This window comes from Festucalex cinctus, chromosome 11, assembly GCF_051991245.1.
Source record: "Festucalex cinctus isolate MCC-2025b chromosome 11, RoL_Fcin_1.0, whole genome shotgun sequence".
In the NCBI taxonomy this organism is placed as follows: domain Eukaryota; kingdom Metazoa; phylum Chordata; class Actinopteri; order Syngnathiformes; family Syngnathidae; genus Festucalex; species Festucalex cinctus.
In genome coordinates, this window is record NC_135421.1 from 15,490,746 (window position 1) to 15,513,157 (window position 22,412).

Here is a 22,412-nt window from a genome sequence, read left to right on the forward strand (position 1 = left end):
AGCTCCTTTTGTTTACAGTGGAACTACTACAGTCATTACTACTTTTCTACTATTATTTCATTCTACGACTACGACACCCCCCCCCAAATACGGAAAATAGCACAATGTGTCATATCTGGAACAACTCATCAGTCAAGGCAACACTGCAAAACGTAGGGGGAAAAAAAACACATCAAGAATGAGAAGCAGATGTGACAATGTGGCTATTTATTGTCTGTCAACTGATACAAGGAACATGTGGAAGCCTCATTTTTTTTTGTTTTTATTTTACCAGTACAAAAAGAAGAGAGGAAACATTACAATCAACAAACACGATGGAGAAAGTTTTTTTTTTTCCGTTTTCTTTTTTCTTCCGAGTTCTCTTTATTCTGCTCCTTCGCAGCCGCTCCCGCTGTCCTGAACGGTGTCCGCGTCCTGGTCCTCTATCAGTGTCTCCTGGAGTTGCGATTTCAGACGTCTCCATTGGCTCCTCAGCTGCTTCAGCTTCTGGTTTAGTTTCGACTTCTGGTTCAGGATGAAGTTCAGATTCAGGTTCCGCTTCAAGTTCCACATCAGGTACAGGTTGGTGTTGGGGTTCTTCTTGAGGTTCCGGTTCCTCTTCAGGTTCAGGTTCTTGTTTAGGTCTTCCTTCAGCTCTTGTCAACTGCACCTGAGGGAAATCAAAATCAGACTTGAAGTCTCCTTTTGCAACACGGGTCCAAATGGACCCATCATCAAGTCAGTTCTAAAACTGACGTAAATCAAAAATGTTTGTTGAGAAAGTAGGTTTACCTCCAAGGGGGCGTTGACAGTCTCCTCGTCACGTCGCACCGGATCTGCTTGCTCCTGCTCCATGGGCTCTTCTTCGTCATCGTCCTCTTCCTCCTCCACCACGATCACATTAGCGGCGACGGCGCGGGCTTCCCGTGGCCGAGCTTGCGGCTGTTCGTCGGCCACCGCCGCTATGGTGCGCGCCGGAACAGGAGCCCGCTGCTCCATGCGAGGCGCCTCCTTCTTGACGGGCTCCTCTGCTGGTTTGGCTTCCGCTTTTTTGCTGGCTTCCAGCACCGCCATGATGGAGGCCGGGATGTGAGCTTGCTGGTGGAGCCAAATCGAGAAAAAAAAAAAATACAAATCAAATAGAAAGACAGTTTGTGGGGTGGCTTAAGGGTGATTACTAGGAGTGATTAACCAGTGGTGTCTTAAGTGTGATTATCCTGTAGTGTGGGGTGTTTTAAGTGTGATTATCCCGTGATGCTTGGTGCGATACAATTAATTCATCTGTAACCTGGCGTGTTGTCAAGAGTGATAATCATGTGGTATGTGTCAAGGGTGATTGACATGTTGTGGGGTGTTTTTAGAATCAGTGATTATCACAAGTGATTATCGTGATGAGGGGTGCGTTAAGAGTGTGGAGCGCCTTAAGAGTGATAAACGTGGTGCGTCTTTAAGAAAGATGATCCTGTGGTTTACGGCATGTTAAGAATGATCATTAAAAGTGATTATCCTATGGTGTGGGGTGTATTTATACTGACTATTTAGAGTAATTATTGGGAGTGATCATCATGTGGTGTGATTTTCCTTTACTGTGGAGTTTGCAAAGTGATTATTAAGGGTGGTTATCCTGTGGTGTTGCGTGTCTTGAGTGATTAGTAAGAGCAATTATCCTGTTAGATGAATTAAGAGTGATCATTTAAAGTGGTATTTCTGTGGTATGGAGTGAGGTAAGAGTGATTATCACGTGGTGTGTCTTAAGATTTATTATCCTGTGGTGTGTGTGTTTAAAAAAAATGTTTGAGTGATCATCCAGCAGTGAAGGGGTGTCAGTAGTGATCATCCAATGGTGTGTTAAGGCTGATTATGATGGGTGTCTAGATTATCATGTGATGCTTGGTGTGGTACAATTAATTAACCTGTGATCTAGCGTGTTTTAAGAGTGATAATCATGTGGTGTGTGTCAAAGTGTGATTGACGTGTTGTGGGGAGTTTTTAGAATCAGTGATTATCCTGTGATGTGTGGTGTATTAAAAGTAATTATGTTGTGGTGTGGAGCACCTTAAGAGTGATAATCATGTGGTGCAACTTAAAGATTATCCTGTGGTGCACAACGTGTTAAGAATGATCATTAAAAGTGATTATCCTGTGGTGTGGAGTCTATTAATAGTGACTATTGTTTAGAGTAATTATTGGGAGTGATCATCCTGTGGTGTGGGCTACACTAAGTGATTATTAAGAATGATTATCCTTAACTGTGGAGTTTGCAAAGATTGATTATTAAGGGTGGTTATCCTGCGGTGTTGCGTGTCTTAAGAGTGGGTATTAAGAGCCCTTATCCTGTTAGACGTATTAAGAGTGATCATTTAAAGTGGTATTTCTGTAGTATGGCATTAGGTAAGAGTGATTATCATGTGGTGTCTCTTCAGATTGATCATCCTGGTGTGGTGTGTGTTAAAAGTGATTAAGAGTGATTATCCAGCAGTGAAGGGGGTGTTAGTTAACTTTGTGTTCCTATTCGAAATGCTGTATTGTATTAAGAGTGTTAAAGCTCCCCCTATTGTCGAACATGGGGAAAGGTTAGGCACGTGCAGTGGATGTTCAGTTGGTTTGGTAATGGCGGATGGCAAGCAGGTGTTGGACCACTCCAGGGAATAAAAGTTTGAAAAGACAACAAAAGTTGTGTTTGATTAGTACAAGTCAACATTAGTGTTCATCCAATGTTGTGTTAAGACTGATCATCATATGGTGATGGGTGTCTAAAGAGTGATTATCATGTGGTGCGGGGTGTGTTTAGAGCAATTATTCTGTGACGTAGAGAATGCAAGAGCGATTATTCTGCGACGGCTCTTGCCTGATGCGGCGTGAAGGATCGGACGTGGTGCAGAAGAGGTTCCCTCATCTCCGGGGCAGCGTTCAAAGACGCCGGAGAGCTGCGCGTGAGGCAGCTGCAGGAGACGCTGTATGACTGAGTTTGGTCCTCTGGCAGCATTTGACGAAGCCCTCCCACACCTTGGGGTATCTCCACACCTTTCGGGGGGGACAAATCACACGGTCATGTGACCTTTTGTACATTCTACTCGTCTTGTCTGATCAAAGGGAGGGGGGGGGGGGGGGGGGGGGTGGGGCGGGTCACTGGGTAACTCGCGTACGATATGTGCGATACAAGGCTCACGATAACGATAAACGATACCACGATTATCGATATATTGGTCAGGTAATAAGCCCATGATAATCTACAATAACACACTACTCAAGACAAACTGTTTCGTCAATGAGAAAATATTTTCTTTTTGTACCATCACTAATAATATAACATAATATTCAAACTGGTGTCTTCTTCACAGTGAGTGCTTTTGAGTATTTTTTTTGTTTTATACAAATACAAATGTCTTGACAGAGACAAACTTTCTGTCTTTCTGTTTCTGTGTCTTAAACACTATTGTCATGCAACATGTCAGTCAGTTACATCGTCAATTGTTTCATTTTATAAAGTGTGACAATTTTTTGTGTGTAACGTAAATAAATAAAATGATTTAAATATTAAATGCAATGATTGGCTGGCGACCAGTTCAGGGTGCACCCCGCATACTGAGTGAAGCCAGCTGGGATTGGCTCCAGCACCCCCCGCGACCCTTGTGAGGAGTAAGCTGTCAAGAACATGGATGGATGGATTAAATGCAATTAAATCAATAATATTGCTCAGAAAAAAAGTAAAAACATAAAATATGTTTTAAAATGTTAAAATTGAAGATACAATGCAAATTTTTCATCTTATTGTATGCAAATGAGCCAGTTGCTTGACAGATAAATGTCTTTCTTGTACACAAGTCAAAGTAAGTTCATGAGTCTTCTTCACCTCAAGACTTGTGTCCATTTCCCCACCACTCTTATGAGGTGCTCCCCCTAGAGGCCTGCCAAGTAATAGCACAATAATTCATGAACAATGGAGCTGTTATAGTGGCTGTTTAATAACTGCCAAATAAATATTGCAATACTTGCATAGGTGTATTGATAATTATCAGGAGACAAAGTCACGATATCGATATATTGTCACACTCCTACTGATCACCGAGTGAGACACAGGATGTGATGTTATCACGTCACAGTTTTTAGGCCTAATAAGGAAAAAGAAGACTTTCTGCTGATACTAATAGCGGACTCGTCATGAAAGCTGTAACCACCGGACAGACCCTCCTATTATTTGTATGACTTGTGTAATAGTGTGGCCATTCCCCCCCTGGACCTCCACCCTTACTGAGAACGGGTGAGCGCAAAATGCGAGCGTGGATGCCAACCTACCTGCTTGACGATGAGCCTGGCCAGGATGTTCATGACGAAGCCGCAGAGTCGCGGGTACATGGTGAGTGACTGGATGACGGTCCTCATCAGCAGGATGGGCAGAGGGTTCTGCTCCATCAGCTGCTGCATCACCACCGCCAGCACCTCCGACGTGTACACGTTCTTCTCGCCGAAGCACAGATTGGTTGCTAACCATTGGAAAACAAAAACAAATTAATGCCGTGGCATTTTTTTCCCCCTCTTGGTTTGATGAACCTGGTCCAGAATGTCACCAGGTTGAGCATCCGTTTTCAATCAACTTCTAACCTTTGATGATGGACTTCATATCGCATTTGGTGGAGTCGATGTTGTGCAGGGCGATCAGCAGATCTCCCGGCGTCAGAGGGGACACCGATGAACTTCCCTCACCTGAAGGGTGATGCCAGAACACCGTTAAACTAACTCGAATAAACAGAATAAAGACAAAAAAAGGTAAATTGTATGTAATGTGACTCCATTTTGGTGGAAGGTCTTACTATGCTGCGTTCCCAGGAGCCGATTGAACACCTCCTTGACGACAATGGGGTTGAGTTTGATCAGCTTGGGAAGCGCCTGGACCACTTCGTTCTTCAACACAAAAATAAACAAAAACGTTTTAGTGCTTCAATGTTGCGCTCGAGTCGTTTTAACAACAACAACCCACATTTGTGCATTAATCTTCCGGCCCAAAATTTAAGTGAAAAAAAAATAGCATAAGAACACTAAAGTTCAATACCAGATATATTTTTTCTTAAATTATTGTTTAATTTATTTATTTTGGAAATAAAATAAGTAAAATTGTAAATTTAAGAATTACAGTTAAATATTAAACACTTTTATTTCTTGTATTAAATAATTGGTTAATTTCTTAGAACTATTGTAATTTTACATATATAACATTGTTTTATTTATATTTTGAAAGAATTAAATTATGTCTTATAAATAATAAAAGAAAATAATATATTTTAAATATAGATTCTATAAATTAATTGGTAATGCTTTAATGTAATTAAAGAATCTATATCATACAAGAAAAAAAAACTTGTAAAAGAAAAAAAAATGCATACACATTTGATTAAATAGTTGGTTAAAAGTATAATGAAATACAGTGTTCCCTCGTTTTCTGCTGGGGTTTGGTTCCAAAAAATAACCGCAATAAATGAAATCTGCGAAGTAGTAAGGTTTATTTTTTTCATTTATTATAAATAAATAATTTATATTTAAATTTATAAATTTATATTTAAATTATATTAACCCCTCACCACACATTTTATACACTTTTCTCATCACGTCATTTACATTTTCTCACATTTCACTTGTTTAAACATTCTCAATTTTCAAACCTTCTAATTTTATAAAATAGGCACAAAAAATAAAATATATAAATATATAAAATAGGTACTGTAAAAAAACAATGCATGCAAAATTGCACACAAAAAAAATGAGCAAAATAGCAAGTGCGCAAAAAGTGAACTGTGCCATAGCGAGGAAACACTGCAATACAATTACAATATGAGCTTGAATTATTATTTTATGATGAACTATTTTACATACTGTCCATGACTCATATTCTTTATCTCATATACTAACGGCCTGTGTCCGTATTGTAAATGGCATATGTTCTTTGAGCATAAAATGTTTGCATTTTGAATCCTCCTGTGGTGGTGTTACCTTTTCCAGCCCGTTGATGACTGGAATGAGGAAGCGAACATCTGGCACACGTTTATGGTAAAGGTCCCGCACCCGCTCCACCAGCTCTGGAGACGGGGGCACTGCACACCGGGGGCAGAGTGGGGGGGAAAAGACACGTTTAACCTAATTCCACTGAATCAAACGCAATGCTAATTGTCCACTTCCCAGTTGGAAGTCACCTTTATCTGTCAAAATGTGCAGGCAGCGGGTGGCGAGTGTCTCCGCCCCCTTCGGGCAGTTTTCAACCAGAAGGAGAAGCTCGGGAGAGTTCATGCCCATTCCTCGAATCTGTCAGAACGCCGTTCAAAGAGAAATCATCAGCATTTTCTATTATTATCAGGAAAGTTGTCCCAAGTGTAATTTACAATTCTGTCTTAAGAACTGTCATTTACGAGCCTGTTTCTTTCACGTGGCATATAAATGAGCCACATTTTCTGTGGGGCTAAAGTGGAGTTAAGAAACCATTAGAGATAGACCGATATGGTTTTTTTTCAGGGCCGATACCGATTATTAGTAGTCAAGGACACCGATAACCGATTTTTGGAGCTGATATCTGATATCATTTTCACTAAAAAGGGAAAATATTGGCATCAAAATTTGGAAAAAATACAAACTCCAGCTCGTAATTATTTATTTTTTATTTTAAAGCATATAGATGGATTGGAAACTCAAAACGAAATAAAAAACTAAAATGAAAATTCCAAAACTAATAATCCTGATAGGGACTCACGGGGTGCTCGATGGCTCGAAGAACACTCCGCTTGATGTCCGCGATGGCCTCGGTGTAGACGGACGCCAGCTCGTGCACCAGCTTGTGGTTCAACGGCAGCAGTGACAAGTAGAGGAACAGACACTGACGCACCGTATCTTCGGTCCAGGGGGACGCCACCTCTGCGTCCGGGCAAGAAAACGCACACGGCTGTGGGTTTACAGGTTACAGTAAGTTGACCTTTCACTGCGCCGCCGGATCCCGACCTGTGTCTTTGTCGGCCCCAAAGAGCAGCGACGGGGGGTTGGGGTGGACCAGGAGTTGCATGTAGTTCAAGGCAAACTTCTCAATGTAGTCTCGGAGGTGGTCTTTCTCGTACATGCGCTTCAGAAAGGCCAGCGCGGTTGACCGCACCTGGAAAGTAGTCAATCGCACAGTCGATGCTCACTTCAAGTGGAATAACAAAAACATATTGTCAATACATCAATTACATACTGACCCGTTATTAACAATTCATCAATATTTAGTGTAACTGTTTTATTTGGCAACATTGGAAAATCCCTTGTTTGTGTCAAGTGTCTATACAGTCGCGATTCTGTAAAATAATAATTAAAACTAGACAAAGTACAATTTCTGCAGAAATTGCGTGGGAATGCTGAAAAGCTGAATGCTAAGATTTCAATGTATGTGCTTAAATAATTTCAGTAAAATTATAATAAATTTCTTGATATGTTAGTCAGTTGGTATCGAACCATCAAATGTACTAAAATGTAGTTCAAGCGGGATTTTAACCTAGGTACTGTCTGGTGGCAGGTACTTGCTCACCACTGGGCTAACTTGACATGTCCAAAATCATGGTTATTAATGGTGTATTTATTTTGAAAAGTGTCATCTGATGCTGAAAGCTAACATGCTTTTAATAATTTCATCACACAGTCGACTGCCACTTCAAGTGGAATAACAAAAAACATTGTCAATACATCAATGACATATTTAACCGTTACTAACAATTCATCAATACTTAGTGCAACTGTTTTGTATGGCAATATTGTCTGTACAGTCGCGATTCTGTAAAATAATAATTAAAACTAGACAAAGCGCAATTTCTGCAGAAATTGTGTGGGAATGCTGAAAAGCTGAATGCTAATAGATGAATGCTAATACAATGTATGCGTTTAAATTATTTCAGTGAAATTATAATCCATTTCCTGATATGTTAGTCAGTTGGCATCGAACCATCGAATGTATTAAAATGTGGTCTAGCGGGATTTGAAACGAGCTCCTCTGTGGTGACAAGCACTTGCTCTCACCACTGGGCTAGCTTGACTCGTCCAAAATCATGGCTAATGGCGTATTCATTTTGAAAAGTGTTATCTGATGCTGAAAGCTAACATGCTCTTAATAATTTCAGTGACATTAAAATCAATTTCCTGATATGATAGTCAGTTGGTATACATGTATATCACTTAGCATAATGGACATGGATATATTTGCAATGTACAGTCAGAGCTGGGATTCGAACCTGTGACCTCCTGGTTACTGGATAACGCACTTTACCAACTTCCCCACTGAGCAGTATCAGACAGCTGGTAATGATAAGTTGTATGGATGGAAGTGGGCATGGAAAGTGGGACTTGGAAAAAGTTCTATGTCTGTCCCACTGAATGAGGAAATGTTTATATTTAATGTTAAATTGTATGAAAACTATGCAATGTGGAATAAGATAATATATACCGTAGTAGGAGTGAATTTTTGAAGCGAGTTGAAATTTGAACGGTGTAAATCGGAAGTATTATGTGGGAGTTATTGCACGGCAAAAAGTGGGGAGAATAAAATGCTATAATTAAGAATAAAGAATCTCAACATGTGAGAATGCTTTTCAGCATTCCCATAAAAACAAACATTCGACGTTCCCACCTTCTCTTTTTCATGGGAGCTGAGATCCAGGAGCACGTGAAGGTACTGGAATTGCCTGGAAGGCCGCTTGATGATGAGCTCCTTCAGCGTCGTCATGCCTAAATACACCCGTGACTAAAACGACACAATAAGGACGGACAAGAGTCAAGTGCAATTGTGCAATGCAGCCCAGATGTCTTCTTCCTGTTGTTGGCGTACCTCGTCCTCGCAGTAGCGTCGGATTACTTCCAGCGCGGATTCTGTGATGATGGGAGCCTCCAGTACCAGTTTGGTGAACAGTCTGACACATAACAACAAAATGTTACCCTGCAGAACCCATTGGAATTCTTTGCAAAAATTAGCCTTTTTCATTAATATCGTGTGCTGAGAAAGTTTCACTTAGCACTATGAAATTTGGTGGAAACTAGTGATAGACTGATATGGTTTTATTCAAAGCTGATGCCAATACCAATTATTAGTAGTCAAGGAGGCCGATATCCGATATTTCGATATTCAGTTGCAGTCAGAAAGAACTAAGTAAGTAAATAGTTCCCTAAAGTTTTCTACTGTAAATAAAGTTTTTCAAAATTTCAACAGAATTTCTTAATCTTCTTCTTATTATTAATATTATTATTATTATTATTATTATTTTAATTTTTAAAAATAAGTGTCGGGGAGCTCCCAGTGTCAAAGTTTTTTTATACAGTGGAAATTTAAATAAATCCATGAATGAAAATTTCCCTTTATCTCACTGAGCGACAAATGCATGCAAATGTAGCTAATTTAATAGCTAATATCTAATAGCTAATCTTTGCAGACAGTGAAAAATCGTCTGAATATGTTTGAAGTCTTTGGACATGTAAAAAGTGTCTGGGAACATCTTATAAATCCTGAAAACCCCCAAATTTGCTCCGCTCTCAAGCATTCACCGCTCAGTGAGATACCAGCTTTATTGGGCCTTCACATTCGTAAAAAGGACGATGCTGGTATTTGTCAAAATGCCAGATATCGGCACTGATAATTGGTAGGGATGTAACAATAATGGCAATCTTGATATTTTGATATTAAAACTGCCACAATAACGTCGTTGTCATGTCCACAATATTTAAAAGCAACACATCTGTTCAAAAAGTCAGGTTGATTTCCATTTGTGCAGTTCTAGCACCCTCTGGTGGCTAGTTTTTTTGTGCAATTTAATTTTCATTAGGGATGTTTTGGCCCTTCCATGTTTAAATTCTACACTAATCAGATGAAGGGGAACGTAATATGCCTGTGAAAGACTCGAGTCAATATGCGGAGGAACTCGATGTGTGTGTGCATTAACAAGTAAGCGTCTCAATATTAAATATTAGAGTTTGTAGGTGGTTAATATGCATTGCTGTTATGTACAAAAGCAAAATATTGTGCTTTTTTTTAGTATGAGCTATTTTTTTTTTACAATATTGTTACCTTTTTTTAAATATCGCCAACCTCCCCACAATATCGTGAGCTTCATATTGTATCGTGATGTTTGGATATCTTTACGTCCCTAATAATCGGTCTAGTTGAAAGAAACAGAATATCAGAGATGAGCTGATACCATATCGGGCCGAAATCTCTGGCCTTATGTCAAGGTATCAGGCCTGACCATTTTATAATCGGCAACTAGAAATCAGAAGAAGAGAAAATCTTGAGAAGGCATGCTTTAAAAACGCACAGGAAGTCAGCCATTTTGAGGTCAATTCCGCCATTTCCTAACAAACTTTTCTGCGAGATTTTGTCCAGTTGCTACTAAAGTCAGTTAGCTTGATTTGACGTCGTCATTTTTGTTGTTTCAAATCCTCAAAGGATCAACGAACGACACGAATGTGGTCCTCACCCGTCCTTCTGCTCGGGCCTCTCTTGCAGCCCGGACAGCAGCGTGTACAAACACTGGTCGTAGCTGTCCAGCAACCCCGTGGGGAGCTGACTCAGGTAGGTGTTGTACTCCTGATAGAGCAGCGAAAAGGCCAGCTCGCTACGGCTGCGGATATCCTCCAAAATGAAGCACAGAACGTCCTCTTTCATGATGCCCTCAAACTGGGTCACCAACTTGGACAGCAGCTTCACTCGGACCTGACGAAAAAAAAAAAAATTAAAAAAAATACTGATACAGTTTTTCTTTTGGGATATTTTTCCCCTACTAGAATTATGCTTTATTTATCCTGAAAGCTCACACCAGATTTTTTTAACATATATGTTTTGTTCTTAACTAATTTGCTCCCAAAAATGTATAAACGTTTTATTTTATGTTTTAAGTGTCCTAAAGACGTGTTTTTTGTTTGTTTTTATGCTCGAGCAACAAAATTCAAAATTTCCTTCAAAATTAAACCGATCTTTTCCACCAATCTCATCTCCCTCCTCAGAAATCTGAAGAGTCAGCCACTGTCCTCTTCTGCTGAGATGACTAATAGGATTTTCATTTTTAATTGAGAGAACTTCATGTGCAGTTAAAACAACCCATTTGTATTAGTGTTCCCCCGTATTCCCAAAAATACCTGCAATAAGTGAAATCCGTGAAGTAGTTAGCTTTATGTTTTACAAACTTGTTCAAACTTTCATAAATTTTATAAAATAGGTACAATACTGTGAAAAATGCATGCAAAATTGCACAAAAAAAAACAAAAAACAATCTGCAATACAGTGAGGCCACGAAAAGTGAACGTTATAGTGAGGGAATACTGTATTTTGCAGTTATTGTTCAATGTTTTCCAATAAAACAAGATTGGAACGCTTGCAATGAAAAAATTGAGATCGGCAGGTCAGACTTTTTAAAAGTTCGGGGTTGGGTGATTGGCCAGGAAAACTGTGATCGGTGCACTCCTAGTAGAATCGTCAGACAAGCAAACAAAGGACTCAGGAATCAAATAACTGGGAATGGGTTCAATTACGGTAAAAAAAAAAAAAAAACAAAAAAAACGGTTGAGATTCCTCATCCCTATTCAACATTTCTAAATCACTGCATCTTTCATTATATTCAGTGCATCTATCAGGCTTTCTTGTCATATGTAATAATAATAATAGTAACAATAATAATAATAAAAATGGGCCAGTACTAATTGAAAGTGAGGGCTTACATGGGACATGCCACTTTGAGTGATGGTCTTCTCGGAATGAAGGATGCGCTTGATGGTCTTCGAGGTCAACTGTTCAATCTCTGTGTCGGATAAAGGCTTGATCACATCCGACAGCCTGAAGACTTTTTTCCTCCCAGTCAGCCCTGCCAATCTGCTCAAGAAAAAAAAGAAAGACGACAAAGACAGTCTAGAGGCGTTCGCGATACATTTTTTTTGGGCCATTTGTAGTTGTCGTTTGCAGATCTGACTTGGTTTGCGCCGTTGGCAGGATGGGCTCGGGAAGCCTTTTGACCGCAGCGGGGGCGGCGGCGGCGTTGGGCGCCCTTTCTTTTTCCGGGTAACCCACCACCGAGATGGCCTGGCCCACCATCGCGGCGCCTTTGCGCTTGATGGACGGGTCCGTGCCGCCCGCGTCGTCGTCGTCGACGTCCGCTTTGTTCTCTCTCGCTTTGCATTGCTCCAGGCCTGGATGGGGTGCAATGAAAAACAGCATCGTTGCATTTCCGTCCCCCTAAAATTGCAATCCGTTACACAAAAAGTGCCCAAAACGGAAACATTTTGTCAATAAACACCATGAGTCCCCGTTTTAATCAATATGATTCGTTGTTGGCGGGACAGTAAATCAGATGCCCATATTGGGCAAAATGCTAAGCATTGGGCAAAATGCTAAGCATTGGCCACATCTATCCCCAATTAACTCATTCACTCCCAAAAACGTATTTATACGTTTTTTTTGTTTTAGGTTTTTGTATGCTAGAGCATTATGAAGGCTTTGATGCAGTTTCTGACCTGAAGAGGTCGCTTAAAGCAATGGTAGTTATACAAAAAAAAAAGAAAAAAAAAAGGCCAGGAGGTGGCAGCAAATTATAAGAGATCAGCCAGGGCCATATTGCAACAAGCTCTTTTTCCCAGTATTTTCAACAGGTTTGTTAATAATGATGAAACTTAGCTAATTCTAATGCTAATTGCTGCAAAATGTAAAAACTAGGGGTGTTAAAAAAAATCGATTCGGTGATATATCGCGATACTACATCGCGCGATTCTCGAATCGATTCAATAATTGGCAGAATCGATTTTTTTTTTTTTTTTTTTTTTTTTTTTTTTTAAGGATTCACACCTTGAGCATGGAAGGATGTTATATGAACGGAACATTAAGCCTTAATATTTTATTTTAATGCTGTTCAAACATGAAACAGATTACAACCTCTATAAGACTGAAATTTCAGATAAATAAATAATACATTTTCATATAAATCTTACACTCTACAAGCTTACTGATTAGTATTTTCTAAATTTGAATGAAAAAAATCGCAACAATCGACTTATAAATTCGTATCGGGATTAATCGGTATCGAATCGAATCGTGACCTGTGAATCGTGATACGAATCGAATCGTCAGGTACTAGGCAATTCACACCCCTAGTAACAACAGATACAAATGCAATTTTTTTTCTGATGAAAGAAGAGACTTTAATCTTTATTTTGGTAGTTTCCATGTTTTTATAGCAATAGAACATGAAAATGTGTGGGAGTGAATGAGTTAAAAGAGGCGGACCTCGTCATTCCTTATTATTTCAGCCCAAATATTTATTCACTGTGACTTTCTTAAATGTGGGCAACAACTAGGAACGGACTGATATGCATTTTTTGAGGCCGATGCCGATATGATTATTGGCAGAAAAAAGTACTCATTACCGATTAATCTGCCGATTATTTAAAACTGCATATAATTAAGCCCTTCTCTAATTCCTTTTCTACAGAGCCCCTAAAGGTGACATGGTAGGAAAAAAAAAAACTTTGCGTTCCCTCGCAAATATTCACACTTGCGAAGTACTCTATCGCGTCGCCTCCCATGTCAAACTGGACACACGGGAGGCGACGGGGTACTTGTCGCTACACACGGGAAACGACAAACAGTGGGGTATATGCCACGGAAGAGGCGGGACGTGATTTTGCACATCAGTTTGTTTCCGGTCCGGGTTGTGAACGCGTAACCGCGGGGCACAAAGTCGGAAGCACAAGTATTTTTGACGTAGCCCACACGTCGCAAACTGAACCGGAAACAAACTGATGTGCAAAAACAGTCCCGCCTCTTCCGTGGCATATACCCCGTTGTGACGGCGGCAGAGACTAACGTCACCTTCTAGCGCGGCTTGTTGACAACAGATTTAATTGGCTATTAAATTGGAGGGAATCATTGTAAACGGACGTTCCGCTACATAGTTCGAGGATGAAGATTCACAATATATTACTGGAATATTACTGAACTATTGTTGCTAAGTGTCCTGTTCACGTCACGGAAATAGTTACATGACGTGTCATATAAAACTGGATGATGAGACCCTGCTAAAATTAGATCCTCCCATTTTGCCGTGTATCGCACTGTCTAGCATGCCCCGCGTTCATTGGCTCATCAATGAAACCTTCGATGATTGGTTGAAGCCTCTGCGACAGCCCAAAAGTTGAACATGGTTTATTTATTTATTTATTTACTTATTTTTTTAAAGCCTTTTTTCATTTCAAGATCGACAAGCACCCAAATCAAACTGAGCACATAGAACTGAACCGTGCTGTTGCGACGTTTCAACTTTCTAGTATCGCGTCGCGGACCTACGCGTGCACGTCTATGTGTACGCGCGCGACTTTTCACATGCACGAACGTCGTATGTAGCCGAGGGGGAGGAGGGGAGGCGATTTTCGCCTTGCTTCCATAGGAAATGAATGGAGAGTGAGCGACGTCGCCTCCCGTGTGGCGAGCCCCTGAGCCAGCGAGCAGCGGTGAGCATGAATGGCTAGCAACAAGCTACACTACACTCGCTACACTGAGAGGAGAGCGATAGACAAGTGCAAGTGAGGGGTGGAAGCACTAAAAATACTTTTCACCATCTAAACAGTGCCACAAATTTAAGTATAAAGGGTGTGTAGCTGCATGCTGCAGGAGCTCCAGTCGTAAACCGTCAGTTAGGGTTTGTCACATTTGTGCTTTTGCAATGATCCTTATTTGCATCTGTGGATTTCTCAGAAAGGGGAAGAAATTCTGTAATTTTATTTCAGTAAACCATTTATAGTTATCAGTGTATATGTGTGTACTTTTCTCATGAATAGAGCTCATAAAAAAATCGTCTGATTATAGTTTATATGATATTTTTAAGATATTTTTTATTTAACTGTGCACCTACAGTCAGAGCTTTAATTTCAAAATGGTTACACAGTATTTATATTTTATTTGAACAACTGAGCATTTTTCATGAACCAGGTGGAGAAACCTGTTTATTATTTATTCATTTGATTTAGCCCCTATTCACTGAAATATCCGGTTTCAATAAAACTAATTTGAAGACGTTATATTTAGCTTTGACTCAAAAAAATTTTGCGGAGGGGAAAAAGAAATACACATACACATTATATATATATATATATATATATATATATATATATATATATAGATATATATCTATATATACATAGATAGATAGATATATATCTATATATATCTAGATAGATATATCTAGATAGATATATCTAGATAGATATATCTAGATAGATATATCTATATAGATATATCTATATCTATATAGATATATCTATATCTATATCTATATAGATATATCTATATCTATATCTATATAGATATATCTATATCTATCTATATCTATATATATATATATATATATATATAATTAAGCCAAAATATGAGTACATATATGAGTTAATATACCAATGTCAATATATGAGTTTTAGTCCATATCGCCCAGCCCTATGATGTATACAAGGTTATTGTATACATTTATGTTTCAACAATAAAACCATTCTTACTTTGTATGCAACTTAAAAATCTCCCCTTACTTAGGCAGAAAAAAACAAGACATTTAGCAGAATATTCTAAAATCTGATGGGACAGAGAGATGTATATATATATATATATATATATATATATATATATATATATATATATATATATATACATACATACATGTATAGATAGATAGATACGAGAGTTAAATTTTTTAGTAGGTGTGTGTACCTACGTAGTTAGGTCTATAAAGCTATAAAGCATTAACCTTTTCATTTATATATGTTTATCTTGTGTTATTTCCACAAGTCTTGGGACTTACTGGGCTAACCTGGGACCTTGGGGTTTGTATTTTGTGTCATGGTGTGGAAATGTGTGTTATAACAAAAAAAAAAAAAAAAAAAAAAAAAAAAAAAAAAAAAAAAAAAAAAAAAACTTGGATGTTTGCATCCTTGAATGGTGAGAAAAGAAAGTCTGAATCCTTGAAATATCCACTTTATAATATAATGTAACTTGAAAGGACAATGACAAGATAAAAACAATAAGAAAATGAAATAAGAAGAACTAAACTAAACTAAAATAGCAACTCAAAAAAAAAAGAACAAATACTGACTGTTCTGGTGCATTTTAGCCTCTTGGGGGCAGTGTGGTGTCGTGCATCCATGGCGTACACACAAAGTGAGTACAGAAGAAATTTACGATTGAATTCTATTCAAATACAGTAACTCGTTTTTCACACATTGGGAAAAAATTGTGACTTTATCTCATCTGAGGGTATGTGTTCCCACAACATTTGTGTGTGGATATTCGTTATTTGAAGGAAAAACACTCCCGAAGTCGAAGCTAACTTCTTGTTATCGAATGCTAACTTCCTGTTAGCGCTAGGCTGGCGATGTTTTAAAAAAAAAGTTTTGTATTTAAATATACAGTGGCTGTAATTCTTAGCGTTGTGTACAGGAATTAGTTTTACAGTTAACTCATGAACCAGCTGAATGGACGCTTAGGGAAAACAGAATAACCAGAATAACATACGCTACAGACTTGCTATTTGCTAATGCTACGCAAGCAAAATAGTGCATTCACCATACTTTCACAGCGCTGGAAATTTCGTTTTCCTTCGATAACGTTTTAAAGGGAAAATAATCGACCATTTGGCCCAATTGGCCGACGTTTGAAGGTGACTAATCGGCCGCCGATTAATCGGTCGGGCCCTAGCAACAACCTCCAAAAGTCCTTTTCCTTTAGTTATGCTCCACTGGGAAATTAGTTATCAATGCTGGCTGATTATAAATAGAGATTTAAACAAATTTCCCCAGAAAAAATAATATAAATCTTTCCCTCCCAAATCTTTTCTTAACTTGAATCCTACATGCATGTAATGTATGTGCTTGACACATGTTTGAGTGAGGTTTAAAAGTGCGCTTGACCGACCTGGCCCGATCCCAGCCGCAGTCATCTGCGTGGCCATTAGCCGGGCCAAATGTTTGATTTGGGCATCGGTGCCCGCCGACTCCACGGGCGTGTACGTAGCCTGGAAGGACGCGGGCATGGTGTCGGGCAGATACACCATACTGATCAGCACCTGCAACAAAAAGTGACGGTGTCGGTTTTGGCACGTGCGAGAAGCCGGCACGAAGAAGTGGGCTTGCCGTCCGTCGCTCACCAGATTGGCCACATTGTCGGCGTTGAGGAGCGGGCGCAGGAAGTCGGCAGTCAGGTCAATGGCGGACTGCGCCACTGGGGCCGGGGCTGGCTTGGGGGCTGAAAGAGGGGCCGGCTCCTCTTTGTCCTCGTCATCTTCGATTAGGTTTTGCTCTGAGCGCACAGCAAAAAGCAAAGTCAGAAGGACAAGGCACAAGACGACTGCTAGTGTTCATTTTATCCGGCATTTTTAAACTGAGTCTCAGTTTTCCTTCCAGTTTCAATCACGCTTGTTAGTTTTTGTTTTTTTTGTAACTGTTTCTTTATTGAACATACAAGCATTTCAACAGACAACATATACATAGAGATCCTTTCTAATCCTTTCTTTTCTTTTCTTTTTTTTTTTTAAACACAATATTCCCCCCAAAAATGTAACAAATAGGTGAAAGGATTCAAATGTATTCTGTTTATATACCTAATAATTCCTCCTTTCTTTTACTCGAAAACTTTCCTCGAACAGCACTGTTCTCATTTCCCTCTAATTTAATATGTTAAGCAATTTTTCCTTATCCAGTGTTGAATACACGCTTGTTAGTTTTTAGTTTCGTATTTAGTCAACCTAATCCCGTTTTATTTAGTTGACTATAAATCCAGCATTTTAGTGTTTAACTCATTCACTTCCAGCCATATTCACTGAAGCAACCATTAAATGAAACATACCAAAACAAAGATTAAAGTGTCTTCTTTCATCAGGAAAAAAATGTATATTTCTATGTGTTTCTGTTTTGCAGCAATTAGCATTAAAATATAGCTAAGTTTCATCATTATTGTTTTACAATTCCTGGTGAAAACACTGACAAAAACAGCTTGTTGCAACATGGCCCTGGTTGATCACTTATACTCTGCTGCCACCTGTTGGCCGTTTCTGTAATAACTACCATTGTCATTACCATTCTCTTCAGTTCAGAGGCTGCATCAAAGCCTTCTGTATGCTCCATCATTTAAAAATTACACTATTTCAATTGAAACCTGCATGTTCAGAAAGCTTAGGTGGCTTAAGATGTCTGGGTTTTTTTCTTCTAGGGTTTTATATACATTTTAAAAGTTTTAAATTTTGCAAAAATGTTCAGAAATGTGAAGATTAGTCTAAAAATATGTAAAAAAAAAAAAAAAAAAAATCGTGATAAAATTGAGATTGTGAATTTATTTTTAAAGAATAGTGATATGACATTTTTACCATATCGCCCACTCCTAGTTAGCGATCGGAATAACATTATTGTTGGAACGTTATAGCCAATGAATTTGTTACATTACACTATACTACTATAATTTACCGTACTTTTTTTTTTTTTTTTTTAACCTTTCACCGTGAATCCACCTCCTGTCTGTCCCATGTGTTTGTGCATGTTGCACTCGCTAGGTGCAGATTTGAAAGTAGGCATGTCACATGACAGCATCACAGTGACAGATTAGCAGAGACAAGATCTTACAAAATCATACAAATTTCGTCTTGTTTTTGTTCATGAACTAAAATGTCCTAGATCTTAGTCCAGTTTTTATTAAGTGAAGTACATTTTCGTCTCGTCTTCATTATTCAATGAGAATGCATATTGATTTAGTTAGTTATTGTTTATTCATGAGGGTTTTAGTCTCGTCTGGTTTAGTTTTAGTCCGGAGAAAAATGTGTGTTGACGAAATTATTTTTGTTGACGAAATTAACACTACTTCTCACAACCATGTGCATCAAAAGCAATTGTTGCTGTCTGGCTAAATGTGGCCACGCTTCTAATTATCTCAGTACATTGAGCCGCAAATGATCAACTGGATTTGCAAACGGTCACTCACCCATCTTGACCTTCTTTCCCTCCGTGTACTGCTCGTGCCGCGGCCTCTTGCGCTGCTCCCTGAGCGCCGGCGTGGAGCGCACGATCTCGCTCTGGGGCATGCCCAGGTCCAGCAGCAGCGTGCTGATCTGGCCCTGGAACTCCAGACTGCACGGATGCTTGAGCACGGCCACCAGGTGCAGCTTGAGGTTCTTTCGCACGCTGCTCACCTGCGACTTGGCAAGGGTGGGCGGAAGGTTCGCTGGATGGGTGGGGTGCGGGAGTGGGGGGGTGCAAAAAAAAGTTGGGTTTCGTAGTTGTACGGAATATTTCACCCGTTGATGCTGACTCACCGTGCAAGGTCTCGTACGCCTGCACCACCTTGGACATAAACATGGGCCTCTGGCGAGCGATGGTGGCGAGAGAGCCCAGTGCAGTGGTCAAGTTGATGCTGGAAATGGCAGGATGCACCATGAATGTCAGCAGCTTGTCCAGGGCCAACTTCCCCTCGTCGCACAAAACATCTGCGGAGGAAAATGTGGACACTTTATTTGCTTATTTTAGATATTAAAATAGTTATTAAAGTTATTAAAATAAATAAATACATAAATAAATAAAAATCCTCGCAGACAAACTAAGTAGTGCAGCTGTATTCTCGTATTCATACCGTAGCGAATGTACGTGTGGTCTCTGGGTACTTTGTCCAAGCTGATATCGCTCTCCTGCCGCTTGGGCACGTCCGAGTCAGCCACACGAGGTGACAGCGTGATGATGAGCGACTCAGTGAATTTGATGGCGTGGGTGCGCACACCGTCGTTCTCAGAGTCCAGCAGCGCCAGGACGTCGCCTTTCATCTGCGTCACCATGTCCCAGCAGGCCTCCTGCATGTCCGACACGGCTTTGGCTCGCACCAGCCACTGGCGGGAACGGAAAGGCGGAGGGAGGATGGAGCAGGTTACTTTGTATCCGTTCCAAAGAGTGAGGCAAACATTTATTTACGTTGATGCATGCTACCATGAGTCCCTGAGACGTATTCATGTTAAAGAGATTACACCACAGTATTATAAACCCTTCCAACAGTTAACCATAGGCATATGATTAAATCTTACATTTGACACCATGGCGATGTAATTTTAGGTGTTTTGCTGTTTTTTTTTTATTATTTTGTTAATTGGTTATTTTTGTTGTGTTTAGTCTGCAGAGGCAGTGCGCCAGTGGGTCCGCACTTTATGACATCATGAAGTGCCAACAACTTGTTTTCTCAGGTTGGGAGGGGCTGGTGCTTGGAGAACGGAATGACCTAGAATTTCTCATAGAGGGGCGAACGGAGGAAACCAACACTTCAGAGATGTTTTTGGTGAGGAATTAGCATTTTTATCATGGCTAAAAGCTCCAAAAAGATGATTTTTCAGGTTGCTGCCACTTTAACCAATGATAAGGAGTATAAAAATATTTTTATTTCACATCTCTTCTTAAAAATACTCTGTTGAGAAAACATGCAAAAATAAACCAATTATAATTCAGTTTATTGGTTCGGCCTGTAGCATCAGTCAGAAAATTCAGATCAATCTTTTCCAAAGTCAAATCAGATGTTGGAAAATGTGTTATTTGAGTTAATCACAAAGTTGATTAATCGGTGCACATTTAAAATGCAAAAATGTTCACTAGGTTTCACAAATGTCTAGAAAAAGTACCTGTAGCGTAACCTTGTATATCTGCGTGAGTGTGAGAATAGCTTTCTTCACCACGTTGACGCTGTCGTCCTTGAGCAGCATATTCAAGTTTGCAATTAGCCTGAGGAGCAGCTCGTTGTCACGTTTACTGGAAAGATTGGGGGAAAAAATTTGACTTAAACTGCAAAACAATTTATTTGACTAAGCTGTGACTGCAATACAAGCACCCACCATGCTTCCTCAATGAAGCCAATGACAAACTTTCTCACTTCGATAGATTTATCTGTTTGAAAAGCGATCATCTCCTGCATGGAGAAAAAAAAAAAAAAAAAGATGACAATTTCACATTGCAATCATCGTGATCAAATGCATGCTCTCATGTGTTCTTACGTCCAGGAAATTGTCAAGGAGAGATGGATCCTTGTTGATAATAAGCTCCTGGACCTGGAGAATGAAATAAAGGTGTATATGTATATATATATATATATATATATATATATATATATATATATATGAGGTTGGCTCCCCAACAAATTCAAATTTTCTATTGGTATTAGAAACATTTGTTAGAAATCCACAAATAGCTGAATCCGTGGGTGGCCAACTCTGAGTATGTGGGGGTCCAGTGTACTACTCATTAGAAGGCTTGGATAAGTTGCTAAATTCGGTGTCAAATTACATGCATGTGTGTACATGACAAATAAAGATGATTCTATGATTTTTTTTCTTCTTCTGAAAACATTTTGCATTTGAACGAGACAGATCCACCTCCCAATACTAGGTGATCTCAACCACAGTATAACAAGTGGGTGTTAGGTGCTGTAATTATTTATCCTTTGTGTATTTTTTCATGAAGGAGTGTTTTAAAGCGTGGCAAATGGCATTCTTTCAAAAGGGAAATACTAAAAATAGTAAATTTCCATGTTCAGCAAAGTACAGACCTGTTTGAGCACAGCCAGCTTCGCATCTGTGGGTATCAAGGCAGCTCGATTCAAAAGATCCACCACCTGAAGGCAGACGTGCAGTTTATTACATGTTCAGGCTACATTTGAGCATTATTTCATGTATTACATAGACTCATATTTACCTTTTCACTGGTGGTCATGTCTATGACATTGAGTGTTTCTTCGGCTTGTACGGAGAACTCCATAACGCCGTTCGACTTCCTTTACTTACTATGTGTGTAACACCACATCCCCGATTCTGATTACATAAACATAAAACCAGCGTTAGAGGCAACTGTGCATAGAATTATGACACCCACGAGTCTGAAGTGACAATAGATACTAAACTAGTTGATTGTGCTAACTAGCGCCATGCTAACCACTTACAATGCCTCACGATAGTTAGTCAGAACAGAAACGTGTGATAGCTGTGGATAAATAATAAATAATACATTCACTAGCTCACGCCGACACATATAAAGCACTTTAATATATTTGAAATACCTTAATTTAAATGAAAACGAAGCTTAGTTGTCCGTGAATGAACTGAAGCAGCCACAGTCCTGTAGCGGCGTTTTTCCCCTCTTCTTCGTGTGTTGATAAAACGTGAATGTGTGCGGCAACAGTGCCCCCTGGAGGGGACCTTGTTAATTACTTTCCTCAACCATTAAACTAGTACAGTAGTACTTTGCTTTGCACGCTCTATTCTTTTGTATATCAATTACGTTATTAAACCTGATTAGCTACAGTTAAAAACGCAACTGCATAATAAATAATACAAGAACATCAGCGTAATAATTTCATATGGAGACACAAAACCTCGGCAAAATTGCAGAAGGAACATGTCATACAA

At 39.4% G+C, this 22,412-nt stretch overlaps 1 protein-coding gene across 1 annotated transcript; it reads right to left on the reverse strand.

Moving 5' to 3' along the window:
- Window positions 1-192: 192 nt before the first annotated feature.
- sympk (symplekin) lies at window positions 193-22,281 on the reverse strand. The gene is given in 28 exon segments (XM_077536269.1): window positions 193-649; window positions 772-1,077; window positions 2,828-2,881; window positions 2,883-2,931; window positions 2,933-3,003; window positions 4,276-4,463; window positions 4,582-4,683; window positions 4,791-4,881; window positions 5,965-6,065; window positions 6,165-6,273; window positions 6,716-6,876; window positions 6,961-7,108; window positions 8,612-8,725; window positions 8,810-8,891; window positions 10,449-10,684; window positions 11,686-11,836; window positions 11,934-12,150; window positions 16,910-17,060; window positions 17,142-17,293; window positions 18,965-19,204; window positions 19,296-19,466; window positions 19,610-19,859; window positions 20,637-20,763; window positions 20,847-20,920; window positions 21,006-21,059; window positions 21,557-21,622; window positions 21,703-21,818; window positions 22,064-22,281. Coding segments are annotated over 27 exon segments (3,915 nt in total). The 5' UTR covers window positions 21,766-21,818; window positions 22,064-22,281; the 3' UTR covers window positions 193-262.
- Between the last annotated feature and the right edge of the window lie 131 nt (window positions 22,282-22,412).